This window comes from Taeniopygia guttata, chromosome 2 (assembly GCF_048771995.1).
Source record: "Taeniopygia guttata chromosome 2, bTaeGut7.mat, whole genome shotgun sequence".
NCBI lineage: Eukaryota > Metazoa > Chordata > Aves > Passeriformes > Estrildidae > Taeniopygia > Taeniopygia guttata.
This window is the reverse complement of record NC_133026.1, coordinates 1,286,004-1,297,249: the sequence shown is the minus strand read 5'-3', so window position 1 is coordinate 1,297,249 and position 11,246 is coordinate 1,286,004. Positions and strand designations below refer to the sequence as shown.

The window sequence follows — 11,246 nt, the reverse complement described above, 5'->3', positions numbered from 1 at the left end:
CCGAGTGCCGAGCGCATCGATGCGAGCAATCGATTGGGGTGGGGGGGTGGAAGGTGAAAAATTCCCCATTAAATGTTTGGGGAACGCTTAAAAAGGAGATTAAACGGGGAAAAGAGGCGAAAGCGCCGAGTTTGGTTCGTGCAGGGCATCTCCGAGGGCGAGTAGGGCTCAGCTGAGCTAATCAGCGCTAATTATTTGGGTGGGGTGCGGCTTTGCCTTCCTCACCCCATTAATGACCGCGCGGGGATGCGGGAATAGGAAAAAGGGAGAAGCGGAGGGTGAGGAAGGGTCCCCAGCAGGTGGAGGGGAGTCCCCGCCCCCCCCCACACCTGGGGGAGGTACCGGGGGTGGGAGGGGGGCTCGGTGGGGCGGAGCCGCTGTCGGTCCCGGCCCCGGGCATGGCTTCTCCCCGGGAGCGGCTCTGCGAGCTCTGGATGCTCTACTTCGCCAAGGTGAGCCACGGCCACCGCCACCTGCCACTGCCACCCCCGGGCTGCCACCACACCGGGGACACCCCCCCACCCACCCCCCACCCGCTCCCTCCCTCCCCCATGTCCCCGTCCCCCCCATTGTCGCATCCCCCCCTGCGCTGTCACACCCCAAACCCACCCCCGCGTCCCCCCCCCACGCCGTTGTCACCTGCGCGGTGTCCCCAAAGCCACCCACCCCCCCGTGACACCCCCACCACCACCTTGGGGACAGCGCATCCCGCGGGGACCCCCCCACACCCATCCCGCTCCCCTTTCCCGGGGTGAATTTGGGGTCCCCCCGCCCCATCTCGCCCCTCCCCACGGGGGTTTGGGGGTCCCCAAATTTTTGGGGAGGATTTTTGGGGTCCGCGTGTCCCCTGCCGGCGCCACCGCCCGGCGACAGGTGACATTGGAGCGGCGACAGGGCGGGGACAGCGCGCTCGGAGGGGCGGGGGGGCGGTTTTGGGGGACCCCCGGCGCCCTCTGCCACTCCTGGGGGATGTCCCCAAGTGGGTCCTTAGGTGGGGACCCCCCCAGCGCCACCCCAAAAGTCGCTCGTGGTCGTTTTGTCCCCCGGGTGGGGGCGGGTCCTGCCGGAGAGGTGGCACCCAAGTGTCACCACCCCCGTGTCGCCCACCCTGGGGGGTTTTGGGGTGAAGCTGCTCCCCCAAAACCCCGCTGTGGCCCGGGTTGGGGACACCCATGGGGTCTGTCACCTCAGCTGGCCCCACGATGTCACCTGGGACAGGGGGGACAGGGCCACGTGCTGGGGGGGTGACACGGGGACAGGTGCCACATTGCCAGGGTGGCCATGGTGCCATGGGGTCACTGAGGTGACCGTGGTTATGCAGGGACAAGTGCCACATCACTGAGGTGGCCATGGCCATGTGGGGACAGGTGTCACAGCGCTGAGGTGGCCGTGGCACTCTGGGGACAGGTGCCACATTGTCAGGGTGGCCATGGGGTCACTGAGGTGGCCATGGCCATGTGGGGACAGGTGTCACAGTGCTGAGGTGACCGTGGCACTCTGGGGACAGGTGCCACACCATCGAGGTGACCGTGGCCATGTGGGGACAGGTGTCACAGCACTGAGGTGACCGTGGCACTCTGGGGACAGGTGACACATTGCCAGGGTGGCCATGGTGCCATGGGGTCACTGAGGTGACCGTGGTTGTCTGGGGACAAGTGTCACAGAACTGAGGTGGCCGTGGCACTCTGGGGACAGGTGTCACAGCACTGAGGTGGCCGTGGCACTCTGAGGACAAGTGTCACAGCACTGAGGTGACCGTGGCCATGTGGGGACAGGTGCCACACCATTGAGGTGACCATGGCACTCTGGGGACAGGTGCCACATTGTCAGGGTGGCCATGGGGTCACTGAGGTGGCCGTGGCACTCTGGGGACAGGTGCCACAGCACTGAGGTGGCTGTGGCCATGTGGGGACAGGTGTCACAGCGCTGAGGTGACCGTGGCACTCTGAGGACAAGTGTCACAGCGCTGAGGTGGCCGTGGCCATGTGGGGACAGGTGCCATAGCACTGAGGTGGCCGTGGCACTCTGGGGACAGGTGTCACATTGTCAGGGTGGCCATGGTGCCATGGGGTCACTGAGGTGGCCGTGGTTGTGCAGGGACAAGTGCCACATCACTGAGGTGGCTGTGGCCATGTGGGGACAGGTGCCACAGCACTGAGGTGACCGTGGCACTCTGGGGACAGGTGCCACACCATCGAGGTGGCCATGGCCATGTGGGGACAGGTGCCACCCTCCAGCTGTTTGTGGTCACAGAGGGGACATGGATGGGGACCTGTGCCATCCATCAGGGGTGTGCGTGGTGGCAGGGGACACATGTCACACTGTGGAGTGTCCGTGGGGACACATGCGGTGCCACCAGGGTCTGATGGCCCTGCAGGGTCCCATCGTGCTGCCAGGGCGCTCACAGGGGACAGGTGCCACTTGTCCAGGTGTCCTGCTGGCCGTGCCACACCGGTGGGGTGGCCGTGCCACCTCTGAGGCACCAGGGACGTGGCCAGAGCCCGGTGTCACCTCCCAGCCAGGTCACAGAGCAAAACCCTGGGGCCTGTGCCACAGCCGTGTCCCCAAGGCCCTGGCGAGGACAAGGCTGGGGGGACATGGCCCAGGTGATGGCGGTGTCCCCTTGATGACAGTGTCCCCTCGACGGCGGTGTCTCCTGGATGGCAATGTCACTCGATGGCGGTGTCCCCTCAATGGCGGTGTCCCCTAGATGGTGGTGTCCCCTGGATGGCAGTGTCCCCTCGATGGCGGTGTCCCCTCGATGCCGGTGTCCCCTCGATGGCGGTGTCCCCTCGATGGCGGTGTCACTCGATGGCGGTGTCACTCGATGGCGGTGTCCCCTCAATGGCAGTGCCACTCGATGGCGGTGTCCCCTCGATGGCAGTGGATGGCGGTGTCCCCTCGATGGCGGTGTCCCCTCAATGGCAGTGCCACTCGATGGCAGTGTCCCCTGGATGGCGGTGTCCCCTCGATGGCAGTGGATGGCAGTGTCACCTCGATGGCAGTGTCACCTCGATGGCAGTGTCACTCAATGGCGGTGTCCCCTCGATGGCAGTGGATGGCGGTGTCCCCTCGATGGCAGTGTCACTCGATGGCAGTGGATGGCAGTGTCCCCTGGATGGCGGTGTCCCCTGGATGGCGGTGTCCCCTGGATGGCGGTGTCACTCGATGGCGGTGTCACTCGATGGCGGTGTCCCCTCAATGGCAGTGCCACTCGATGGTGGTGTCCCCTCGATGGCAGTGTCACTCGATGGCAGTGTCACTCGATGGCAGTGGATGGCAGTGGATGGCGGTGTCACTCGATGGTGGTGTCTCCTCGATGGCGGTGTCCCCTCAATGGCAGTGTCCCCTCGATGGCGGTGTCCCTGTTGCCACCCCCCAGCGGTGGCCCGGGCATGGCCGCGGTGTCTCCGGTGGCTTCAAAGCAGGACAGAGCTGCTGTCACCGGTCTGGCAGGGGACAGGGGACATGGGACAGGGGACAGGGGACAGGGCTGTCCCCAGGGCTGGCCGTGCTGTCCCACCCCAGTGCCAGCCCCGCGGGGTCACTCGGTGTCACCCGCGGCGCTCAGGGCAGGGGGTGACATCCCCGCGGCTTTGTCACCGTCACTTTTTGGGGGGCTCCTGGCAGAAGGGCGGCGTTCCCGGCTGGGCATTCCCGGTCCGGATTCCCGGTCTGGCATTCCCGGTCCGGATTCCCGGTCTGGCATTCCCGGTTCCCATTCCCGGTCTGACATTACCGGTTCCCATTCCCGGTCTGGATTCCCGGCTGGGCATTCCCGGTCTGGCATTCCCGGTTCGCATTCCCGGTTCCCATTCCCAGTTCGGATTCCCGGCTGGGCATTCCCGGTTCAGATTCCCGGTTCCCATTCCCGGTTTGGATCCCCAGTTCCCGTTCCCGGTCTGGCATTCCCGGTTCCCATTCCCAGTTCAATTCTCAGTCTGCCATTCCCGGTTCGGATTCCCGGTCTGGCATTCCCGGTTCAGATTCCCGGCTGGGCATTCCCGGTCCGGATTCCTGGTTCCCATTCCCGGTCTGGCGTTCCAGGCTGGGCATTCCTGGTCCGAATTCCTGGCTGGGCACTCCTGGTTTGGATTCCCGGTTTGGATTCCCCGTCTGGCATTCCCGGTTCCCATTCCCGGTCTGACATTCCCGGTTCCCATTCCCGGTCTGGATTCCCGGCTGGGCATTCCCAGTTTGGATTCCCGGTTCCCATTCCCGATTTGGATTCTCGGTCTGTCGTTCCTGGTTCCCATTCCCAGTCTGGCATTCCCGGTCTGGCATTCCCAGTTCCCATTCCCAGTTCGATTCTCAGTCTGTCATTCCTGGTTCGGATTCCTGCTCTGGCATTCCCGGTTCCCATTCCCGGTCTGTCATTCCCGGTTTGGATCCCCAGTTCCCATTCCCGGTTCGGATTCCCAGTCTGGCATTCCCGGTTCCCATTCCCGGTTCGGATTCCCGGCTGGGCATTCCCAGTTCAGATTCCCGGTCTGTCATTCCCGGTTCGGATTCCCAGCTGGGCATTCCCGGTTCGGATCCCCAGTTCCCATTCCCGGTTCAGATCCCCGGCTGGGTATTCCCGGTTCGGATTCCCGGTTTGGATTCCCGGTTTGGATTCCCGGTTCCCATTCCCGGTTCGGATCCCCAGTTCCCATTCCCGGTTCGGATCCCCGGTTCCCATTCCCGGTTCGGATTCCCGGCGCTCCCAGGCGGCTCCGCGCCGGCCGAGCCCCGAAGCCGCCCAACAGGCTCTGCCAGCCGGGAACCGGCTGCGACAGCTCCGCGGGGCGGCACCGCCACCGGCACCGGCACCGGGAGCTCGGGGGCACACCGGGAGCTCGGGGGCACACCGCTCCGGTGGGCACAGCGGGAATTCCGGGATGCAGCTCCGCGCCGGTGCCCCGGCGATTTTGGAACAGCAGCTCCAGGTGGGCGCACCGGGAATTCCGGGACACCGGCACCGGGAATTCCGGGACACCGGCACCGGGAATTCCGGGACACCGGCACCGGGAGGGCGCACCGGGAGTTTGGGGGAAGGGGTGCAGCTCCCGGTGGGTGCTCCGGGAATTTGGGGGCGAACTCAAGGCTGGGGCAGGATTTGGGGTTGGATTTGTAGGGAATTCCGGGATAATTCCGGGGGGCCGCCGGTGGCACCGCGGGGTCCCCGAGCGGGGCCGGTGGCACCGAGCGGGGCAGGAAGCGCCGTGGGGCCGCGGGTGACTTGGCATTTCCTGGCTCTGGGGCTTTTTCGGTGGCTTTGCACAAGCGACAAAGTGACAAAAAAGGGGGGCCCCCCCTCTAAGCACCCCCCGCACCCCGTTCCGGCCCCGCCGCGCCGGTGCCGCTCCCACGGCTGCGGGGACATGGATGGCCACGGCCACCCGCGGGGACAGGTACCGGCCTTGGGGACGTGGGGACACCGAGGGACGCTCGGGGTGGAGCGGGAAGTGCGGGGGAGGCGGATTTTGGGGTGTCCCCCCACCCCCACTCCGCGTTCAGGCGGTGACTGGGGGAGCGCCGGGATCCCGGAAAAGTGGGGACGGTCCCCGTGGGAATGGGGGGACACCGCGGGATGTCGGGGGACTCGGGGTGTTCAGGGATTGGGGTGACCCCAAGGAGGGTTTGGGGGTCCCCAAGGTGCCACACTGGGGTGCACAGGGACCCCAAATTGGTGCAGTGCAGCGCCCAGGGCTGTGAGTGACCCCAAAGGGCAGCGCTGGGTGCTCGGGGACGAGAGGGACCCTAAAAGTGCCACACTGGGGTGCTCGGGGCTCCGTGTGACCCCAAAGTTCCATGTTGGGGTGCTCAGGGATGGGGGTGACACTAAAGGTGCCACACTGGGGTGCTCGGGGCTCCGTGTGACCCCAAAGTGCCCTGTTGGGGTGCTCAGGGATGGGGGTGACACTAAAGGTGCCACACTGGGGTGCTCGGGGCTCCCTGTGACCCCAAAGTGCCCTGTTGGGGTGCTCAGGGATGGGGGTGACACTAAAGGGGCCACACTGGGGTGCTCAGGGCTCCGTGTGACCCCAAGGTGCAGCACGGGGGTGCTGAGGGACACGGGGCACCCAAAGGTGCCCTGTCGGGGTGCTCAGGAACTGGGGTGACACCGAGGTGCCACATGTGGTGCCCGGGACTGTGGGTGACACCGAGGTGGCCCATGAGGTGCTCAGGGCTGGGGGACACCTGAAGGTGCCACCTCGGGGTGCCCAGGGCTGGGGTGCCCCCGGGGCACTGGGTGGGTCCCCTGCTGTCACTTCTGTCGCTGCTGTCACCATTGCACAACCACCGCTGGGCTGGGCAGGGCCCGCTGGGCCCTGATTGGCTGCAGGGACAGGTGCTCTGCGAGCTGATTGGCCGGTGAGTACCACAGGTTGCGCTGTGCTGGGCTCTGATTGGCTCAGCACCTCCACAGGTTTTTGTGGCTCTGGCTGCTGATTGGTCAGCGAGTCCACAGGTGATGCAGTGCTGGGCTCTGATTGGTCAGTGCCTTCGCAGGTTGTGCGGTTCTAGGTTCTGATTGGTCAGAGGCTTTGCAGGTTGTGCGGTTCGAGGTTCTGATTGGTCAGAGGCTTCGCAGGTTGTGCGGTTCGAGGTTCTGATTGGTCAGTGGCTCCCACGGGCGTGTCACACACCTAAGTGGGCGGGGCTGGTTTCTCTGGCTGTGATTGGCCAATCCCTGTGGGCGGGGGGGCCATGGAGGGCCGTGATTGGCTGCCAGCCCCAGCCCCGCCCTCCCTTGCAGAAGGACCTGTCCTACCTGCAGCAGTGGCTGGAGGCCTTCGTCGCCAGCTTCGAGAGGGTCATCGCCCTGCCCTCGCTGGAGCCCCGCAGGTGGGACCCCAAAACCCTGCGGTGACCCCGCTCAGTGACCCCAAACACCCCTGAGTGACCCCAGACAGCCCTGAGTGACCCCACCCGGGATGACCCCAGCACCCACGGATGACCCTCAGGCATTCCTGGGTGGCCTCCAACACCCCTGGCTGACCCCAGCACCCCTAAATGTCCTGCCCAAGTGATCCCCCAGCACCCCTGGATGACCCCAGCACCCCCAAGTGACCCCTGGAGGTGACCCCCAACATCCCTGAGTGACCCCTCTGGGTGGTCCCCAGTGCCCCTGAATGACCCCAACATCCCTGAGTGACCCCTGGAGGTGACCCCCAGCACCCCTGAGTGACCTCCAACACCCCTGAGTGACCCCTCTGAGTAGGTCCCCAGCATCCCTGGATGACCCCTAAATCCCTGAGTGACCCCCAGCACCCCCAAGTGACCCCAAGATGACCCTCCCAGGTGGTCCCCAGCACCCCTGGATAACCCCAAAATCCCTGAGTGACCCCTGTGGGTGACCCCCAGCACCCCTGAGTGACCACCCTGGATGACCCAAACATCCCTGAGTGACCCCCAGCACCCCCAAGTGACCCCAAGATGACCCTCCCAGGTGGTCCCCAGTGCCCCTGAGTGACCCCAGCATCCCTGAGTAACCCCCAGCACCCCCAAGTGACCTCCAACACCCCCAAATGACTCCTCTCAGTGGACCCCAGCACCCCTGGATGACCCCAAACATCCCTGAGTGACCCCAAGATGACCCTCCCGAGTGGTCCGCAGTACCCCTGCATGAACCCAGCATCCCTGGCTGACCCCTGTGGGTGACCCCAGCACCCCTGGCTGACCCCTGTGGGTGACCCCAGCACCCCTGAGTGACCCCTGAGTGACCCCAGCACCCCTGTGGGTGACCCCAGCACCCCTGAGTGACCCCTGTGGGTGACCCCAGCACCCCTGTGGGTGACCCCAGCCCCCCTGGCTGTCCCCCAAAACCCTCGGCTGTCCCCAAACCCCACGTGGGGCGCCAAACCCGCGTCCGGCCGCGCGCGGCGGCTGCGGCGCCTCATCCGCTCCCCGCGGCGGTCGGAGCCATCCGGCGCTTCGGGGGCACCCCGGGGACAGCGGGGTCACATCCTGCACCCCAAATCCGGCCAGGCCCGAGGAGGCGGGCTCGGAGATCCCGGCGCTGCCGCGGGAGGTGCTGCAGGTGCTGAGCCAGAGGTTGGGGCACAGCGTGGCCCTGGGGACGCGCGACGGGGACCGGGGGACGGGGCTGGGCCAGGCCCTGCTGCTCCTCAAGTTCTTCATCATCATCTGCAGGTGGGTGACCCCAAATCCCCCTGTGCCCCCTCATCCCACCCCCAAAATTCTGTCCCCGCCGGGTCTGGGTTGGTCCCAGAGCATCCCTTGGCACTGGGGATGTGCGGCCCAAAATCCCAAAAAAAACCCCACGGAATTTCTCCCTGAGGGGAAGCATTGTGAAGTTTGGGGTCCCCCCCAAATCCCCTCTAAAGCGGGTGCCGTCTTTAAAAATAATTAATAATAATAATAGGAATAATAATAATTAATAATAATAATAATGACAATAATAATAATAGCAGTAGTGATAATAATAATAGTGATAATAATAACAGCAGTAATTATGCATAATACACAATAACAAAATATTTTAAAAATATAGTCATTTAAAAAATAAATTATAAGTGTTAAATAATAAGTGTTAATTTATAAGTGTTAAAAAATAAATGTTATTGCCCCCCAAAATTCTGTCACTTCCCGCAGTGTAGTGCCCCCTCCAAAAGTGCATCACATCTCTAAAAATAATTATTATAAAATCGTGATAATAATAATTATTATTGTTTATTGATATTTTATATAATATTGTATACTTTATATTTATTATATATGTATTTTATATATTTATTATATTATTATATAATATATTATATATCATATATATAATATATATTATTTATTACATGTTTATATATTATAATATATATTATAATATGTATTAATAATAATAATGTAATACGATAAAAATATAATAATAAAAAAATCACAATTTCCCCTAAAATTTCATCATTCCCTCCCAGTGGAGTATCCTCCCCAAATTGCATCACATGTCTAAAAAAAAATTTAATTATTTTTATTATTAATAACAAACATTAATAACACAACACACTCTAATAAAAACTGTGTAAAATATAAGAATTTTTAATGGCATTTTCCCTGCTCCAAGCGCTTTATTCCCCCCCAAATTTCCCTCTTCCCCTTCCCAAATTTCCTTCCCCCTGCGGTGCCGGTGGATTCCCGATGTTTTCCGTTCCAGGAACCTGGAGAACATCCAGCCCGACCGGAGCCCCGGCTGCCTCCCGCACGTGCTGCGGCTGCTGCGCCTCTGCGGGAGCCAGGTGGGAGCGGGAGTGGGAGCGGGAATGGGAACGGGAGGGGGAATGGGAGCGGGAGTGGGAGTGGGAACGGGAATATGGGAATGGGAGCAGGAACGGGAGGGGGAATGGGAGCAGGAGTGGGAGTGGGAACGGGAATATGGGAATGGGAATGGGAATGTGAGTGGGAATAAGAATGGGAACAGGAGCAGGAGCGTGAATGGGAGTGGGAATGTGAGCAGGAATGAGAATTGGAATGGGAACAGGAGTGGGAATGGGAATATGAGCAGGAATGGGAGCAGGAATGAGAATGGGAGTGGGAATGGGAGCGGGAATGAGAATTGGAATGGGAACAGGAATGGGAATGTGAGCAGGAATGAGAACGGGAGTGGGAATGGGAATGAGAATTGGAATGGGAACAGGAAAGGGAGTGGGAACAGGAATGGGAATGTGAGCAGGAATGAGAACGGGAGTGGGAGTGGGAACGGGAGCGGCAGTGGGAGCAGGAATGAGAATTGGAATGGGAACAGGAAAGGGAGTGGGAGTGGGAACAGGAATGGGAATGTGAGCAGGAATGAGAATGGGAACAGTAGTGGGAGCGTGAATGGGAGCGGGAGCAGGAATGGGAGCAGGAATGGGAATGTGAGCAGGAGCATGAATGAGAGTGGGAACAGGAACAGGAGTGGGAGCGGGAATGGGAGCGGGAATGGGAATGTGAGCAGGAGCGTGAATGAGAGTAGGAACAGGAACAGGAGTGGGAGCGGGAACAGGAATGGGAATGGGAATGTGAGCAGAAATGAGAATGGGAATAGGAGTAGGAGCAGGAATGGGCATGGGATCAGGAATGGGAGTGGGAATGGGAATGTGAGCAGGAATAAGAATGGGAACAGGAGCAGGAGCGTGAATGGGAGTGGGAATGTGAGCAGGAATGAGAATTGGAATGGGAACAGGAATGGGAATATGCGCAGGAATGAGAATGGGAACAGGAGCAGGAGGGGGAATGGGAGCGGGAATGGGAATGTGAGCAGGAGCGTGAATGAGAGTGGGAACAGGAACAGGAGTGGGAGCAGGAACAGGAATGGGAATGGGAATGTGAGCAGAAATGAGAATGGGAATAGGAGTAGGAGCGGGAATGGGAATGGGAGCAGGAATGGGAGCAGGAATGGGAGTGGGAATGGGAATGTGAGAGGGAATGAGAATTGGAATGGGAACAGGAATGGGAGTGGGAACAGGAATGAGAACGGGAGTGGGAGTGGGAATGGGAGTGGGAATGGGAGCGGGAATGAGAATTGGAATGGGAACAGGAAAGGGAGTGGGAGTAGGAACAGGAATGGGAATGTGAGCAGGAATGAGAATGGGAACAGTAGTGGGAGCGTGAATGGGAGCAGGAGCAGGAATGGGAGCGGGAATGGGAATGTGAGCAGAAATGAGAATGGGAATAGGAGTAGGAGCAGGAATGGGAATGGGAACAGGAATGGGAGCAGGAGTGGGGATGGGAATGTGAGCGGGAATAAGAATGGGAACAGGAGCAGGAGCGTGAATGGGAGTGGGAATGTGAGCAGGAATGAGAATTGGAATGGGAACAGGAACAGGAATGTGAGCAGGAATGAGAACGGGAGTGGGAACGGGAGTGGGAATGGGAATGAGAATTGGAATGGAACAGGAAAGGGAGTGGGAGTGGGAACAGGAATGGGAATGTGAGCAGGAATGAGAATTGGAATGGGAACAGGAGTGGGAATGGGAATATGAGCAGGAATGGGAGTGGGAACAGTAACGGGAATGGGAACGGGAATGTGGGCAGGAATGAGAATGGGAACGGGAGCAGGAGCATGAATGGGAGAGGGAACAGGAATGGGAGTGGGAATGAGAATTGGAATGGGAATTGGAATGGGAATGTGAGCAGGAATAAGAATGGGAACAGGAATGGGAGTCGGAATGGGTGTGGGAACGGGAATGGGAGTGGGAATGAGAATGGGAATGTGAGCGGGAATGAGAATAGGAACAGGAATGGGAGCGGGAACGGGAGTGGGAATGGGA

At 60.5% G+C, this 11,246-nt stretch overlaps 1 protein-coding gene across 1 annotated transcript in view; it reads left to right on the top strand.

The window, feature by feature from the left end:
* Positions 1-103: 103 nt before the first annotated feature.
* NBEAL2 (neurobeachin like 2) overlaps positions 104-11,246 on the top strand; it is a 37,660-nt gene continuing 26,517 nt past the window's right edge. Inside the window, exons 1-4 of the mRNA XM_041714285.2 lie at positions 104-452; positions 6,743-6,831; positions 7,975-8,139; positions 9,152-9,233. Coding sequence (XP_041570219.2) covers positions 399-452; positions 6,743-6,831; positions 7,975-8,139; positions 9,152-9,233 — 390 coding nt within the window. The 5' untranslated portion in view covers positions 104-398. The remainder of the gene's footprint in view (positions 453-6,742; positions 6,832-7,974; positions 8,140-9,151; positions 9,234-11,246) is intronic.